This window comes from Cotesia glomerata, linkage group LG4 (assembly GCF_020080835.1).
Source record: "Cotesia glomerata isolate CgM1 linkage group LG4, MPM_Cglom_v2.3, whole genome shotgun sequence".
Taxonomy (NCBI): domain Eukaryota; kingdom Metazoa; phylum Arthropoda; class Insecta; order Hymenoptera; family Braconidae; genus Cotesia; species Cotesia glomerata.
In genome coordinates, this window is record NC_058161.1 from 14201698 (window position 1) to 14219932 (window position 18235).

The following is an 18235-nucleotide window of genomic DNA, read 5'->3' on the forward strand; positions in this document are numbered from 1 at the left end:
AATTTGAATTTCAAAAATTAAGAATTAAAAAAAAAAATTCTAGAAGTTAAAAATAAGAAATTTTGGAAGGTTTAAAAAATTTTAGCAAGAAGAAATAGAGCTTGAGGAGGTTTAGGAAGATATTGAGAATCATTTGGAGATTCTAGAAGGTTTAGAAAGAGTAAATTTAATTATTTTGAGGTTCTAGAATGTTAAAGCGAGAAAATTTGAATTTTAAAAATTAGGAATTTTTAAGGAGGTTTTAGAAGGTGAAAAAAGGAAATTGTAAAGCGTCTAGAAGGTTTAAAAAATTTTAGAAAGAAGAAATAAGTCTTAAGAAGGTTCAGGAATTATTTTAAAAAAATGTGGAAATTCTAGAAGGTTTAAAAGGGGTAAATTTAATTATTTTAAGGTTCTAAAAAGTTCTAAAAATTTTTAAGATATTTTAAATTATTAATAAGATTAAAAACAAAAATTTAAAGCTTCTAGGGGGTTTAAAAGGGGTAAATTTAATTATTTTGAGGTTCTAGAATGTTCAATACGTCGCGCATGTGCAGGAGATTTGAATTTAGACCGAAAAATTTGAATTTAAAAAATAAAGAAGTTTCAAGAAGATTCTAGAAGTAAAAAAAAGGAAATTTTGAAGCGTTTGGAGGGTTCAAAAAATTTTAGGAAGAAAAAATAGGTCTAGAAAAGGTTCAGGAATTATTTAAAATAAATTTGAAGCTTATAGAAGGTTTAGAAAAGGTGAATTTAATTATTATGAAGTTCTAGAATGTTCAAGATGGCGTGCATGCGCGGTAATTTTTAATTTAGAACGGAAATTTGAATTTAAAAAATTAAGAAGTTTAAAGAAGATTCTAGAAGTTAAAAAAAATAAATTTTGAAGATTCTAGAAGGTTTAAAAAATTTTAGGAAGGAGAAATAGGTCTAGAGGAAGTCCAGGAATTATTTAAAAAAAATTTGGAGATTCTATAACGTTTAAAAAGGGTAAATTTAATTATTTCGAAGTTCTAGAAAGTTTAAGGCGGGAGATTTGAATTTAAAGCAGAAGATTTGAATTTTAAAATGAAGTACTTTTGAAGAAGATTCTAGAAGTTTAAAAAAGGAAATTTTAAAGAGTCTAGAAGGTTTAAAAAGTTTTAAGAAGAAGAAATAGGTCTTAAGAAGGTTCAGAAATTATTTAAAAAATATTTGGAGGCTCTAGAAGGTTTGAAAAGGGTAAAATTAATTATTTTGATGTCCTAGAATGTTCAAGGCAGGATATTTGAATTTAAAGCGGGAAATTTGGATTTTAGAAATAAATAAATTTTAAAGAAGATTCTAGAAATATAAAAAAAGGCAATTTTGAAGAGTCTAGAAGGTTTAAAAAATTCTAGGAAGAAGAAATAGGTCTAGAAAAGATTCAAGAATTATTTTAAAAATTATTTGAAGCTTCTAGAAGTTTTAAAATGAGTAAATTTAATTAATTTAAGGTTCTAGAAAGTTCTGAAATCTTTCAACACCTCTAAAATTATTAAAAAGATTTGCAAAAAATTTTTTTTAAATATACATTATTTTTTTTTCAGTCAAGGGTAGTTTTCAAAAAAAAAAAATACGTTTATTTACAAAAAAATCAACATGATTAATACATTAATTTTGATTTTACAAAGTAAATAAATAAAGTTCAGTTTTTCTTCTCAAGCACCACCAAACTAAATAATAACACAAATAAATACTAATTAACATTCATTATACTTAGAATTAATTAATTAATCTGCATCTTTATTGTTTATTGCTTCTTGTTCACTGAAAAAAAAACAAGAAAATTATAAGAAATATTGACGACAAGATGGCGTAGGGATTCAAAATGGCAGTCGCGCATGCGCAGTAATTTATTTTAATTTTCTTTACTTTAGTTATTATATCTCCTAAAATATTAAAGATAGACCGATAGTATAAAAACGTTTTTTATAGGAAATTTCCTAAGCTACAATTTTGGTCCCATAATTTTCTCCTAAAATCAATATTTTAGGAGTTATAGCTACTTTTACAAGAAACAAAAAAACTACCTATTGATATGTAATAAATTTTCCGTGTCATGGCTTTTCCTCTGACAGCGAAGTATCAAATCAGAAACAGGCTTTCCATGGAGCAAACAGACGACAATAGCCGTCATATTATCGCAGCCAGTTCCCATGAGTGCGTCAGGAGCCAAACAATGGTTCAACAGCTCCTCGCAAATTAACTCCGGGTCTACAGTAGCTTTTTCCAAATTTTTCTTCCCTCCTTTGTCCGAATCTTCCGAATAGTCTTCGATACTAGAATCGCGACTCCGAGGATGCGAGTCCTCGTCAACGCTATATTGAGTCGCTATATAGTTCCTGATAAAGTCTACTACCTCGTGACTGGTCATTACGTCCCAAATTCCGTCACAGGCAAGGACAATAAATTCCCAATCTTTATTTATTTCAAATTTTTGTACTTCAGGAAATGCTGAAAAAAAAATTCTAATTTATTATTAAAAGTTTATATTTTAGTAATTTGTAAAGAAAATAATTGATTAAGAATTAATTATTGGGGCATTCATTAAGAATTATTTAAGAATTAATTAAGAATTAAGAATTAATAACTAATTAAGAATTAAGAATTAAGAATTAATAACTAATTAAGAATTAAGAATTAAGAATTAGTTATTGGGGCATTCATTAAGAATTAATTAAGAATTGATTAAGAATTAAGAATTAATTCTTAATAGTTAATTCTTAATTAATTATTAAGAATTATTTATTGGGGCATTTATTAAGAATTTATTAATTAAGAATTAATCAAGAATTGATTAAGAATTAAATCTTAATAATTAAGAATTAATTAATTAAGAATTAATTCTTAATTAATTAAGAATTAATTCTTAATTAATTAAGAATTAATTCTTAATCATTAATTCTTAATTAATTATTAAGAATTAATTATTGGGGCATTCATTAAGAATTAATTACGAATTAAGAATTAATTCTTAATTAATTATTAAGAATTAATTATTGGGGTATTCCATGCAAAATGAAAAAATGAATAAAATTTAAAAATTTCTAATTAATTCTAATTAAGTCCTAATTTATTATTAAAAGTTTATATTTTACTAATTTGTAAAGAAAATTTTTTTTAATCAATAAGAAAATCGATTTTTCTCTCCTAGTAATTTTTCAGCCGTACTAACATTTATCCGGGTTAAATGTTGTTTTAAAAGTTTTAACAACAAATTCATTTAATGTTTGTTATTAACTAACATATTTATTATTGTAGTTTTAAGAACAAATTTTGTTTATGTTCGTTATTAATTAACACCTAAGTTTATCAAGATGGTGTTGTCAGCAAGCTAAATCCCCTTTATTTGTCTTTTTTAATTAGTTTTTTTTTAATTATCCCAAATAATTAATAGTTAAATATATAAACAATAATGTTTGTAAGGTTGAAATAATATAAAAGTCTTTTTAATAAACAACTTGATGTAGACGATTTAGTACTTGTCCCACCAGTGACAAATGCCTGTCCCACCAGTCGCAATAAAAACAAATTTTTTTTATTGTTTCTACGTAGGTAATCAGTCTAATTCTTCAAAATATTCAATGTGTTGTAGGATTAATTTTGTTATTTTCGAGGGAAGTATTTTTTAAAAGTTTAGTGCTCGAACTGACAATTGGACTTTAAGTATACCTTTGGTAAGAGAGAAGGATTTGTTGTTAATCCCACCAGTCACACTCAGTCAAATTATAATTACGAGAAACTTAAAAAGTAATGGAGGTTTGTTGACAAAGGGATCTTGTTAATTAGTTATTCTTCTATATTATAAGATTAATTTTACTGTAGTATAAGTTTCAGTCACATAATTATATATAATTGATGGAATTCCAGAGTCAAATGTCCCACCAGTTACTATGGAATGCCCCATAAGTATTTAGGCTGCATTTAAAAATGCTCTACCTCTAGATGCATAATTAAGAAATGACGTTGTATCTTGTCAACTATTGACATTTTTAAAGATATAAGCTCATCCCGAGGTTACACTCATCGAGACCTTTCATTTGAGTACCCGCATCAATTTTTTATATATTTATATTAAAAATATATCGAAAATGCATGTGGGTACTCAAATGAAAGCTCTTAATTAGTGTAACATCAAAATGAGTTTATATCTTAAAAAATGTCAATAATTAAGAAATGACCTAGTATCTTGTGAACTATTGACATTTTTTAAGATTTAAGCTCATCCTGATGTTACACTCATCGAGACCTTTCATTTGAATACCCACATCAATTTTTCATATATTGTATATATATATATATATATATATATATATATATATATATATATATATTAGAGTGGTCCAAAAAAAACATTTTTATTTTTTTTTCAAGTGCTGCTGTTTCAAAAACTTCTCTAAGGTATAAAAAAAATTCTCTCCAAAGCGCAGCTTGATATCTCAATTGTTCATGAAGCTCAATGAATTTTTATTTTCCCATTTAAATAACACATCAAAAAATTTTATTTACGTTTTCATCCGGTAAAACTACGAAAAAAATTTTTTTTTGTATTTTTCGTCAATTATTCTTGTAGGAAATTTAATTCTCTATAAAAAAGTACTAAGGTAGTTTTTTCGTAATCCTAACAAGTAAAAAGTTATTAAGCTTTAAATACTCGCAATAAAAGAAAATTTACTCAGATATGATTTTAGAATTCATGTTGTATCACATTTTCTGTTTCAAAGTATTTGATTAAGTAATTTATATTTTTTTCTTAAAAACATAGTATACAGTCTGATATCGGTCATTCAGTCTGGACCAGTGATAACAAATGACAATTCAATATATCGGTTTGTTTATTTGAACCACATGTTAAATGCACTGAAGGAGATTACCAGACTTTGTAAATACTCTAACCACTGCTTAAAAAAATTAAACTAGATAATTTACTTTTAGCACTCTCTTGCGGCCTACATGAAGATATATAGTAAATTAAATTTTTTGTTGACAATTAGTTTTTACTTCAACCTAGCTGCATTTTAATAATTATGTCTTATAAGTCATATAAACTAAAATAAGAAATAACCAAAAAATTAAATCAGTCTCAAAGATTATATTGGTTGTATGTTTATTAGCAATTTTTTTATAGTCAAGCTTATTTACTTAAATATGTGATGACTCCTGAGATAAGGCAGTTTTCCGCACTAACTCTACTTGTTTATTTATCATTTTTTTTTTCAATGATTAAATTTAAAAATAAAAGAATCAATTCACGAAGGACTTCTATTTACGTACTCCTGCAAAGTTTCGTGATTTTTCATTCGGTCAAAAAGCGTCCCAGCATCATGTTCAAAATTTAAATATTCACCTGTTCTACCTGTCCTACATCTTCTTAAATAAAAAAATTAAATTCGGTATACATCCGGAAGTACTAGCTTGCTCTTGATTCAGATTCCGTAATGAAATTCAAGTTCAATTTTAATAAATCACTGCTCATAGGAAAAAATATCCAAATTGTAATGAGAGAAATTATTCATCATTCACAGTTAATACTTCACCAAAAGACAGGTGTTAATTATATTAGAAACAGTCTAGTTTGATAAATTTTGAAATAAATACATGCAGTTACCGAAAAGTTTTCGAAAAGTTGCTTTGAAACTATCTTCGTTCAAATTTTTTTTGTGCAAGTATTTAAAACTCAATAACTTTTTACTCGTTAAGATTACGAAGAAACTACCTCATTACTTTTTTGTAGAGAATTAAATTTCCTACAAGAATAATTGACGAAAAATACAAAAAAAATTTTTTTCGTATTATTGCCGGATAAAAACGTAAATAAAATTTTTTTACGTGTTATTTAAATGGGAAAATAAAAATTCATTGAGCTTCATGAAGAATTGAGATATCAAACTGCGCTTTGAAGGGAATTTTTTTTATACCTTAGAGAAGCTTTTAAGATGATAGGCAAAAAACTTTTTTTTTTTGGACCACTCTAATACATATATATGTATATATGAAAAATATATCAAAAATGCATGAGGGTACTCAAATAAAAGCTCTTGATGAGTGTAACATCAAGATGAGCTTATATTTTTGATATATATATTATATATATGAATATATGAAAAATATATCAATGCATGTGGGTACTTAAATAAAAGGTCGCGATGAGTGTATCATCGGGATGAGCTTATATCTCTAAAATTGTCAATAATTAAAAAATGACCTTGTTCTTTTTTTAATTGAAAAAAAAATTTTTTACCTGTAACTATTTGTTCTTCGGCAGTCTTAGTATTGTTCCATTTGAATTTAAAGTCACCCAGAGCGCGAGAAAGCGCGAGGTGACCATTTACGCGGTTGAATTCCACCCAACCACCCGCGGCTTCGATTCTCTTCCGCTCGTCCTCCAATGTGGGTTTGTGGTCACGGCTCAGCTCAACTAGGTAGCCGTTTACGGAGGCTATTGCTCTGCTATCTCCAGCGTTTGCCTAAAAAAATTAAAATTTAGTTAATTTAAGAGAAAATAAATAAGAAATAAAAAAAAATTTCTAAAGGCCTATCTTTAATATTTTAGGACATATAAAAAATTTTTATTAAAAATTATAAATATTTTTATTAAAAATTGAACCATGCATTACTTACACTATAAAGTACATTATCCTTAATAAGAATTGCAATAACTGTAGTCCCAGCACGTTCGGCTCTTAAAACTGTGTCTGCTTGCATAGCTTCATCCAGTTGCAAAAATCCTTGTTCCATAGCTTCTACTATTTTTCCTTGTTTGTACTCCGGAGTCTTCACAATGTAATCATGTAAATGTTTCCCGGCATGCTGGGACATTGTCGCTCCTAGAAAAAAATAAATATGTAATTAGAAATTGTAAAGTAAAAAAAAAAATAAAATAATGTTCAAAAAGAAAAGAAAATTTTATTAATTTTAAATAAACAAATTTATTATTATTATTATTATTATTATTGTTACTGTTATTATTGTTGAGTAAAAAAAATATTATAATTTATAAGAAAAAAGAAAATTCTTTTAATTAAAAATAAACAAATTCATTATTATTAATATTATTATTATTATTATTATTATTATTATTATTAATATTATTATTATTATTATTATTATTATTATTATCAATATATTATTTTGGTATGATAAAAATGGCTATAACTCCTAAAATATTGATTTTAGGAAAAAATCATAAAACTAAAATTATAGCTTAGAAAATTTCCTATAAAAAACGTTTTTATACTATAGATCTATCTTCAATATTTCAGACAGTATTATCGCTCCTAAAAAAAATATAAATTTATTTTACTTAAAAATTTTACCGCCTATTTTTTAAAAACTTATTACCATTATTATTGCACTTAGTATAGTAATTAGCTAATGAGGCTCTCATATTTAAAGGGAAAATTTTGCTACAATTTGCACCTGGAGTTTTAAAGTAATTTTCTTTTTAAATTTCATCGTCCAACCCTCAGTCCCCAATTACCTGCAGCAGCAATAACTTCCAACCATAATTACAGTGGATTTTATTTTCACAAGACCACGTGTTTAAATTTTATTTTAAAAATTTTATAAAATATTTAAATATATTTATAAAAATGAGTAAATCAATAATTATTATATTATTGACTGTTTTAGTAATTTGTGCAATTGTTAATGTAAGTTTTAATTATTTCATAATTAAACCAATAATGCTTTTAAATAAAAATTTGTAAAATATTTTTTTCTTCTAATAAACTTATAATTTTTTTTAAATTTAATTTTAGTGCAATTTTTAATTAAAAATTATTGTGATTCTATTTTTATAATAATTAAATTTTTTTTTGTATTAAAGGCGCAGCAAAGTAATACAGAAAAACCTCGCAAAATTTGCCACAACTTCAGCCATAAATTAGATAAGCGTGAAGTTATTAAATTTGAAAAATTATTCATAAAAATTATGAGGAACATCGTTGAGATCATTAAATACATCCCAGAAGGAGTAAGTATTAAAATTTTTCTTAAAAAAAAAATTCTATTATTTTTTCTAAGTCCAAAAAAAATTTTTAGTTTAGAAAAAAATTTTTTTTTTGCATTTTTCCACGTTTTATACAAAAATAAGTTAATTCTCAAAAAAAAAAATTTTTTTCTCAAAAGAAATTTTTTTTGGGCTTAAAAAAAAATAGAATTTTTAACACGCTCTTATGGGCGTAAAATAATTTTATTTTTGAATTAGAAATTTTTTTTATAATTAATTTTAAATTGATATTTTAAATTAATTAATTTTTTAATTGATTAAATAATTTTTTTTAAATTAATTGATTTTTTAAATTAATTATTTAATTTTTTAATTAATTAAATAATTTTTTTTAATATATTAATTAATGCTTTTTAAATCATTTTAATCTAATATTATTATCATTATAATAACTAATCAATTTTATATTTTTAAAAACCAAAAATATTAATCACACTAATTTTTTTCAGTTTGAAGAATGGCTCCAAGAATTTTTCAATATGATTTTCAAATCCATTAATCAAAATAAGGATAAATCAAGTTCCAATATAATTATGAATTAATCAATCAATAAATAAATAATTGTAACAAAATTGAGACTAAAAATTTCTTTAACCTAAATTAAAATAAATTTAATAAAATAATAAATTTAACTAACCACCATGGCCGTCGTAGACGGCAAAGAAAGCAGTCCCAGGGTCTTCAGGAAGCGACAGAATATGAACATGGCAATCCTCCATCTTGACCCTCCATCCTTGCATGCTTGAACTGCCCACCAGGTAATTTTCATCCCGGCAACATGCTGATTGTTTTGTTGTCACTGGCTCGCTTAAAGTTTGCCCCATTTTTGAGTTTTTTTTTAATAAAAAAAACAGTCTGAAATAATTTTTTACTATCATTATTTATTTTATTATTATCATTATTATTATTTATTTTCACTTTATATTAGTCACTTTAATTTTTTTTAACAAAAAAAATTTGTTAAAAAAAATTATTAAAAAAAAATTGCATTTTTTTAATTTATTAAAATTTTTATTTCACTTGATATTTTTTAATCTTTTATTATTATTATTAGTATAAATTATTATTATAAATATTTGAATTGTTTATTATTAATCAAATAAATATTATTATAATAATAAAAATTGCCAACTTACCGGAGGAATTTCAAATAATATATTTGTTTATTTATTATAATAATCAAAAAAGTTATTTTTGGGTCATTTAACTTTCTATAAATACTCACATAACCTTAATTAATAATTATTTTATTTTTTTTATTTAATTTGTTAGCTTTTTATCTCCTTTTTCATGTTTTCATGACGCGAGCCTGCCAGCTGGCTGTTTTACAATAAATAGTTCTTTAAAATTCCACCAGAGCGCGGGGCTAGTTTATTTTTTAAAATTTAAAATTCTAAAAATTTTAAAAGAGTATTTAATTATTTATTAACAATGAAATTTCAATAATTAACACTAAAAAAAATTTATTAAATTAATTTTATTAATTTAAACCATGGAGGCTAGATATATCTAGCCTCCGTGATACTCTTTTATTTATTTATTTATTTATTTCTTTATTGATAAAAACCTAACAGCCTTTTAAGGCCAATAATAAGGTTACAATAAGACACAGTAAGTTTGAGCCTGAATGGCGCATGTAACCAAAGATACATATGTATAAGATAATGTTTTACATTCTGTAAATATTATGTTATATAATAATATAATGTTAAATATAAATGATTTATTGTTATGGTAATATTAGCGTAAGTATCCCATGAACTATTTACAGGATATAAAGATGTTATAATCATATATACATATATACAGCTTACCAGTAATGTTCGATAAATGTATTACATTCTATAATTTATTATATTATATATGACTAAGTATGACTGAGGTAGATAATTATTAGACATATAGATTAATTAATAAGAGTTTAACCGTTTAGGAACTAGGAAATTTGCTGACCTAAGTGAGTATTAGTAGATGTAGATGTAGATGCCGGAGAACGGTACACAGTAAGAAATATTGTGCTAAATACGGTCCACACAAAAACATTGTGCTGAACTTACACAATATTTTTCACTATGTAGTCTGTTTACCTGGAGTTAACAATCACGGTTGCGAGTATATTGGCACTTGTACGCGATGCGAAGTTAAGCAAATCAATATCACCATCCTGTTGGACTATGAAATTGCATGCTTTGATAAGCCTATTAATAGGTGATTGGAAAGTGAAATTATTCCTCTGCCGTGGCGAAAATTTTTAAATTTTTAAAAATAAACTAGTCCCGCGCTCTGACGGAATTTTTAAGAACTATTTATTGTAAAACAGCCAGCTGGTAGGCTCGCGTCAAAAAAACATGAAAAAGGAGATAAAAAGTTTACAAATTAAATAAAAAAAATAGAATTATTATTAATTAATGTTATTTGAGTATTTATAGAAAGTTAAATGACTCAAAAATAACTTTTTTATTTATTTATTTATTTATTTATTATTTAATTTCAATGCCAAGGCAGTATAGCCAGATGGTTAAAGTATACAAAAAGAGTTACAATAAAAGTACACGTATGACTAATGAAAATTTTCTAATGAAATGACTAATGAAATTTTTTGATTATTATCTAATACTAGCCGTTACCCGCCCGCTTCACGTGGCGTACAATATACGTGTATTTGTATATCTATATTCACAAATATAGGTGTACAAATACATAGAGTAATCATATAATGGTACATGATCATCTATTAGGGCTTTTACCTTATATAAAAATTTTTAATTTTTTTTATATTTAATGCCTTCTTATTATCCTTTAGGAATTGAATTTTATAATTTTTTAATTAACGCCCACGCAAGGATTTGGGAGGGTGGCATTTCATAAAATTCATTCTTTACAGCTCAAAAACTCCAAAAAAATCAATCTGGCCAAGTTTCAATCCTTTAGCTGCTATAGATTAAAAGGTACAATTTCTTTTAATTTTACGCCCACGCACGGACATGTGGGGGTAGAATTTAATGAAATTTATTCTTAACAGCTAAAAAACGCCAAAAAAGCATTCTGGCCATGTTTCAAAGTATTAATAGCTATAGATTGAAATTTACGAATTTTTTCTTAATTTGACGCCCACGCACGGGCACGCCAGGGGGGTGGAATGTCACAGAATTCGTTTTTAAAAAATTTCTAAATGTAATTTGAAACATTCTGACCAAGTTTTGAACTATTAAAAGCCATAATTGAAAAATATGAATTTTTTTTCGTGAACACCCCCGCAACCTCCCTTGTGGGTGGAATTTCGTGAAATCCGTTCTTAGCTGACCTCTACTTGGCAAAAGGAATATTCCTGTCAAATTTCAAGTCTCTAGGTCTTATAGTTCCAGAGATATCGTAATGAGTGACTATCTATATCTATAGAAAGTCTCCTATATATATATAGATATAAAATTCTCGTGTCACAATGTTCGTTGCCATACTCCTCCGAAACGGCTTGACCGATTCTCATGAAATTTTTTATGCATATTCAGTAAGCCTGAGAATCGGCTACTATCTATTTGTCTAACCTCTAAGTGATAAGGGGTGTTCACCCCAAAAATTTTTTTTTTTTTTTTTGATAAAATTTTTTTTTTAATTTTTTTATTATGTGGCATCAAAAAATACATACAACTCTAAATTTGCACTTTTTTATCACCAACCCTTGCTTTTTAATAGTCATTTTCATAATTTTATCATTTTCTATCCCGCTCGATAACATCAATTATTATCACTTGGTAAGTTATCCCCTCCATGTGTCTACCGTCGTCACTTTTCACCCTGTAAACAGCACGGAGTAGGGATGTTACCTCTACAGTTTTCGGCTATTATTAGTGTTTATGCTTCAAGCGTAGTAGTTAAACATTTTTACTATCTCAGTGTAACTCTCATATCAAATATATTCTCGAGTAACTTTATTATTTATTTATTAATAACTAATATTATTGAATATAATTAATTATTAATAACTAATAAAATTATTAATTTTGAGTGTAAATCGCACGATCAGTTAATTAAGTGACTTACAAACCTCTAAAATACTCAACACGTGTCATGAGTTCCCGTAAACAAGGGCTATTGAGTTGCAAGTATAAATTATTTTTTACGTTTATTATAAAATCAAAAATTATTCTTTCTTATTTATAACGAAAATATTGTTGGGAATGGTGAAAAACGAATTCGGTGAAAGTTTGATTTTTATTACAATTGGGAAATTTTTTTTTGTGTTTACTTATAAGAGCTCTAACTTCGACAGAATTTTTTTTTTTCACTATTTCTAACAATATGTATTTTAGATATAATTAAGAAACATAAAATTTTTCGCTTTCGTGAAACTATCTAATTTTTACATGTATATTTAATGTAATCAAAGATAAAATAAATGATTAATATAATAATTAAATAATTCAATCAGTTCTATTCATGTGTGTTTTGTATTGTACAGTGAACAATGCCTACAAAACGCAAAGGGGCCAATTTGAGCCGTGATACAAATAAATCTAGAAGCATTCGAAATAGAAGAGCCCAAAGAACCGAAGAACAAGTTCAGGAAGAAAATATTAGAGCGCGTGTGAGAATGGCGCAATTGCGTCAAGAACAATCAGACGATACACGAGCTGAATGCAATGAAGTCATGAGATTAGACGAGCTAACAAAAAATATTGTTCACGCTGCAGCATTAAGAGATTAATATTATGTAATTAATTAATTATATAAATAATTATTACTTTTAATAAATTAAAACAATTAATGTTTGGTGTTTTGTTATTTTTAAACAACATTCCCTCATCGTTCACAGCGCTCCAGGCCTTTTTCACTCATATTCCACATCCTTATACACTTCCAATAAGTTAGTAATTTTTTTCCGACACTAGAAGTTCTCTAGAAATTATTCACATGGCAAAACAATGTTTGCCGGGTCAGCTAGTAATATATAAACAAATCAATTGTTTAAAATTCCTCCGGTAAGTTGTCAATTTTTATTATTATTAAAATAATATTTATTTAATTAATAATAAACAATTTAAATATTTATAATAATAATTTATATTAATAATAACAATAAAAAATAAAAAAATATGAAGTCAAATAAAAATTTTAATAAATTAAAAAAACGCAATTTTTTACTAAATTAATTTTATAAATTTAAAATAAAAATTTCTACGCCAGAGCGCAGCACTGACAAGTTCTAAAAACGGAAACAGTCATGCGTAATAGCGATAAAAAACAAGGCGACCTCGTAGCAGAGTGACAACACGTCAAAAATGGCAGAATCATCTCCAACAAAAACCGAAATTGAGGAAGTTTTTAAACGTTTGCGTGCTATTTCTTCAAACAAAGTGAGTTTTTACATCAAAAATATATTAATTAATTACTTTTCTTACAAAATTCACTTCAAGAGTCATTTTATTTATCAAAACTATGGCTAAAAAATATCAACATGCTCATCTTTGATCACATTCTTGACACGCCTCACATATTTACATAATTATCTCCGAATTTTTAATCAATAATTAGTTTGTTATTGTTTAAATAATTATTAGTGAGTTGAAATAAATTATTTTTGGTAATTTTTTATTATTAAATTATTTTTTTTTTATTTTTAATCAGTGAATTTTATAAGTTTCAGGTTATGGATGACATTCTTTTGAAATTTGTCAAAATTTAATTTTTGAAAATTTTTATTAAGTGTCAAAATTTTTATTAAATTTTTTTACAATTTTGACTTTTTAAAATATCAAAATTTTTTCACAATTTAAACTTTTTTGTCAAAAATTTTAAGAATTTTTTTTTACAAGTTTTATTTTTTTTAAGTGACAAAATTTTTATTAAAATTTTTTTACAATTCAAAATTGTTTTTTTTTTAATCTCAAATTTTTTTTCTACAATTTAAAATTTTTTTTAAGTGTAAAAATTTTTTTACAATTTAAAATTGTTTTTTTGTAAGTGTAATTTTTTTTTTTTACAATTTTAATTTGTTTCTTAAACGTCCAAATTTTTTTCTACAATTTAAATTTTTTTTTTAATGCCAAAAATTTTTATTAAACTTTTTTTTACAATTTTAATTTAATTTAATGTCAAAAATTTTTATTAAATTTTTTTGCTACAATTTTAATTTTTTTTTTTAAATGTCAACTTTTTTTTACAATTTTTATTTTTTTTGAAGTGTAAAATTTTTTTTTACAATTTAAAATTGTTTTTTTTTGTCAAAATTTTTATTAAAATTTTTTTACAATTTAAAATTGTTATTTGTGAGTGTAAAAATTTTTTTTTATGTCAAAATTTTTTTACAGTTTTTATTTCTAACAATTAAAATATTGAGATTATTATTATAATTATTTTTTAAAATATTTAAGACATGCTTTGACTGCAATGCAAAAAACCCAGCTTGGTGCAGTGTCACGTACGGAGTATTTCTGTGCATTGATTGCTCCGCAATCCACCGAAGCTTGGGAGTTCACTTAACATTTGTAAGATCTTCTCAATTAGACACTAATTGGACATGGCAACAATTGCGGAATATGCAATTGGGAGGAAATGCTCACGCAGTAAGTTTAATTAATTAATTAATTATTTTGTCTTAGAAATTTATAATAAATTTTTTTTTTATTACTATTATTAAAAAAATATCTTTAAATATTTCAGAGATCATTTTTTTCATCACACAATTGTACAAGCACAGACGCCCAACAAAAATACAAATCCCGTACCGCGATGCAGTACCGGGAAAAACTTGCTCAAGCTTCCAATCAAGCAATGAAACGTTACGGTACCAAGGTAATAATTAATAATTATTATTTTTCAAATTTCCCTCCAAAAATCTCAGAAAATTTTTTTTTATATAAATATATTTAAACTTTAAATTGTAGGTTATAATTACAGCGTATGACATTAAAATGGTGAGAAAAAAATGTTAAGTGTGTTAAATTAATTAACAAAAAAAAAAAAAAAAAAAATTAATAATTCATTTTTTACTTGACTAATAATTAAAAGAAATAAAATTTACATTTTTAAATTTTCGCACGTTCCGCCATTTTGAATTCAAATAATTCATCGGCCATTTTGTTGTACATATCAAACTTATTAAAAAATTAATTATTTTGATTGTTTTAATAATATTTCAAGTATTAAAAAGTTTAAATTTGATTTATAAATTATTATTTTAATTTATAATAAAATAATTTTGACAAAAATATTAAAAGTGTGATAATTAAAAAGCAAAATAAAAAAATCAATAATTAAATGATTAAACTTGACTAATTATTAAAAAAGAAAAAATATCATTTAATTTTTATTAAAAAATTTGAATTTAAAAATTTTCCCGCGCTCCGCCATTTTGAATTCAAATAATTCATCGGCCATTTTGTTGTACATATCATACTTATTGAAAAATTAATTATTTTAATTGTTTTAACAATATTTAAAGTATTAAAAAAGATGAAATTTAATTTATAAATTATAATTTCAATTTTTAAAATAAAAATATTAAATGTGTGTTAATTAACAGGCAAATTAAAAAAAATAATGTTAAATAAATAAATTAATATAATAATTAATTTTAGCTGCATATTGATGAAAGCGAATCGAATAAATGCCAAGAAAAAGACAAAGAAGAGGTTGATTTTTTCACCGAGCACGAATCTTTCGAAAAGCTGAACAATATGGCGGCTCCCAGCCTCAAAATGGCGGCTCCTACGATAGAGCCGGTGAAAGAGAAGGACAAGGATAAAGATGTTGATTTATTAATTAATTCTATGGGACCTACTGTTAAATTATCGGAAGGATCTGGAGGTGGTAGTTTTAAATCGACTATTGGAGGACGGAAAGTTCAGCAGAAGAGACCTGGGGTGAATATTTTTAATTAAAATATTTTTATTTAGTTTTTTTTTAATTTCTATTCAATTTTTAGTACTTAATTTTTTTTTTTATTTCCTACTATTCAATTTTTATTAAAAAATTTTTTAATTTTAATTAACTATTTTTTTAACAGTTAGGAAAGAAAGCTGGAGGAATGGGAGCCCAGAGAGTGACGACAAACTTTGACGAGCTGGAAAAATCAGTCGCCGAGTCCCAGGCGGCTGTTATTAAGGAACCGGAAACAGAAGAGGACCAATCAGAAGCTAACAGCCGGTTGGCTTACAAGATGGAGCAGAATCTTACGGAACAGGCGAAGCTCGTGAATGAGCGTGCTAAAAAAATGGACCCTAAGAAGGCTAGCCAGGCGGAGCGCCTTGGGATGGGATTCGGCTCGCGCAGGTACTTAAGACTTTTTTTTTAACAAGCATGTGACTGCCGTGACTTGTGAACTATTAATAAATAAAATGTCGCTTTGTAGAATAATTAATTTAGTTAAATTACACTGTACTTTCTTAAATATTGACATTTTTAAAGATATAAGCTCATTTTGATGTTACACTCATCAAGAGCTTTCATTTGAGTACCCACATGCATTTTTGATATATTTTCATATATTTATATATATATTATATATAAATATATAAAATATATGAAAAATTGATGTGGGTACTTAAATGAAAGGTCTTGATGAGTGTAATGTCGTAGTGAGCTTATATCTTTAAAAATATCAATAGTTCACGAGATAGGTCATTTCTTAATTATCTACCATAATAACCCATTTTATCATATAAATACACTGGCCACAAAATTCCACTTATTCTCTTAATAATATAGATTATTTCTTTTTTAGCGGAGCGAGTCACTCTGCGTTCAGTGACATGAAAGTAATCACCCAGGAGTCAACCAACACTCGCAAGGAGTCCAAGTTCTCTTTAAGAGACGAGCCAGAGACGGAAGCGCCCTCTGTGAGGATCGTCAACGATTTAGACGATTTTTTCTCGGCGATAAGCACGCCGTACTCCTCAAAGTCTTCCTACAAGTCGACCGAGGAGGTCGTTGTGATCAGCGAGCCCGAGCCGCCTAAGAGAGGTCCGAGGGTCAAGCCGGAAGTCAAGCACTTGGCCAGCGGGGACGGAGAAGCCCAAAGAAAATTCGGGGAAGCCAAGGCGATCAGTTCGGATCAATATTTCCGCGATGGTAACAACGACGATGCGGTAATTATGCTCTCAATTCTTCAAAGTACACTTTTTTTCAACGAGACCCTCGGAATCGTGTCCGGGGTTGCGAGACGCGTAAAATGAGTACCCACAAGCCTATATTCGGCCCGGGTGCACACACAGCACACACGACGCACACAAAGCAAACATAAGCTTGTGGGTACTCATTTTACGCGGAATTTCATCAGGAGTAAGAATCCGGGGGTTAAATTTTGATAAAATAATTACAGTGGGAACGCAAGAGCAATTTAAGGAGATTCGAGGGCTCCTCATCGATCTCTTCCTCCGATTACTTTGGGAGCAATCAAATTTCTCCGACTGGCTCGTACTCACCGGGGTCACTTTCGATGAGCAGCATCGCCGCTAGAACCGGCTCCGTTGATCTTGAGGATGTTCGCGAGTCAGTGCGTCAAGGTGTGAATAAAGTTGCTGGAAAAATTAGTTCTCTGGCAAATGCAGCGGTAAATTCACTACAGGATCGTTATTTTTAATGATAAATTAATTTATCCTGTAATTAAATATAAATTAATTGATTGTTAATCTTTTTACAGTAAATGTTTGTTATTTGCCTTAAAGTTATTATTTGTAAGGTTCTATTGAGTAATAAAAATTATCACTATTAATATTATTTTTTTTTTATGATTTTAGAATGTTTGGTGTGGCGTGAGAAAGTTTTGGAACCTTAAGAGAAGATTTGAAGATTCTAGAGTGATTGGATGAAGAGAAATTAAGAATTTGAGAGTTCTAGAATGCTTGAATGAATTTTTAATATGGTTCTAAATATTCTAAAAATATTTTATTGGATGATCTGAAGTCTTGGAACTTCTAGAAAAATTTTAGAACTTTTTTGGAAGTTCTAGAGTTAATAGATCCCGAGAAATTTACATTTTTGAAGTTATAGAATGTTTAATAGATTCTAGGAACAGCTCTGGGAAATTAGAATGCTTTTTCAGATCAAAACAAGACTTAAAAACCTTTAGAAGGTTCTTAGAATTGATTTGGAACCTCTAGGATCTGTAAATAGTGCAAATTCAACAATTTTGAAGTTCTAGAATGTTCAAAAGGTTCCAGGAACGGTTCCGAGAACTTTTGAAGTGTTCTATGAGTTATATTCAAATTTTGGAGCAATAGTAAG

The 18235-nt window shown here is 26.6% G+C and overlaps 2 protein-coding genes across 5 annotated transcripts; one reads left to right on the plus strand and one right to left on the minus strand.

Annotated features, from left to right (window-relative positions):
• Window positions 1–1577: 1577 nt before the first annotated feature.
• LOC123264420 (probable protein phosphatase 2C T23F11.1) lies at window positions 1578–10116 on the minus strand. 3 transcript variants are annotated; one of them, XM_044727709.1, is made up of 6 exons: window positions 10099–10116; window positions 8649–8866; window positions 6622–6827; window positions 6242–6467; window positions 2031–2454; window positions 1578–1767 (listed from the first exon to the last, which is right to left on the minus strand). In XM_044727709.1, exons 2-6 carry the CDS (start codon window positions 8833–8835, stop codon window positions 1731–1733), a joined length of 1080 nt encoding a protein of 359 aa, XP_044583644.1. In that variant the 5' UTR covers window positions 8836–8866; window positions 10099–10116; the 3' UTR covers window positions 1578–1730. The 3 variants fall into 3 exon arrangements, with proteins under 3 accessions (XP_044583644.1, XP_044583643.1, XP_044583642.1); XM_044727708.1 differs by lacking the exon at window positions 10099–10116 and adding an exon at window positions 9965–10076; XM_044727707.1 differs by lacking the exon at window positions 10099–10116 and adding an exon at window positions 9148–9296.
• Window positions 10117–13237: 3121 nt separating this feature from the next.
• LOC123264421 (ADP-ribosylation factor GTPase-activating protein 2) lies at window positions 13238–17728 on the plus strand. 2 transcript variants are annotated; one of them, XM_044727710.1, is made up of 8 exons: window positions 13238–13365; window positions 14383–14574; window positions 14672–14803; window positions 14896–14925; window positions 15589–15873; window positions 16017–16282; window positions 16734–17097; window positions 17331–17728. In XM_044727710.1, the coding sequence occupies exons 1-8, from the start codon at window positions 13291–13293 to the stop codon at window positions 17589–17591; spliced, it is 1605 nt and encodes a 534-aa protein (XP_044583645.1). In that variant the 5' UTR covers window positions 13238–13290; the 3' UTR covers window positions 17592–17728. The 2 variants fall into 2 exon arrangements, with proteins under 2 accessions (XP_044583645.1, XP_044583646.1); XM_044727711.1 differs by lacking the exon at window positions 14896–14925.
• Window positions 17729–18235: the final 507 nt, after the last annotated feature.

Bases quoted from the DNA above. Each gene is read 5' to 3' on its own strand.
- LOC123264420 (XM_044727709.1), bottom strand. From the start codon at position 8,835: ATGGGGCAAACTTTAAGCGAGCCAGTGACAACAAAACAATCAGCATGT. The intron at 6,468-6,621 runs GTAAGTAATGCA...TAATTTTTTTAG, and splicing joins AGGATAATGTACTTTATAGT to GCAAACGCTGGAGATAGCAG. The intron at 2,455-6,241 runs GTAAAAAATTTT...TTTTTTTTTCAG, and splicing joins CGAAGAACAAATAGTTACAG to CATTTCCTGAAGTACAAAAA.
- LOC123264421 (XM_044727710.1), top strand. From the start codon at position 13,291: ATGGCAGAATCATCTCCAACAAAAACCGAAATTGAGGAAGTTTTTAAA. The intron at 13,366-14,382 runs GTGAGTTTTTAC...AAAATATTTAAG, and splicing joins GTGCTATTTCTTCAAACAAA to ACATGCTTTGACTGCAATGC. The intron at 14,575-14,671 runs GTAAGTTTAATT...TAAATATTTCAG, and splicing joins TGGGAGGAAATGCTCACGCA to AGATCATTTTTTTCATCACA.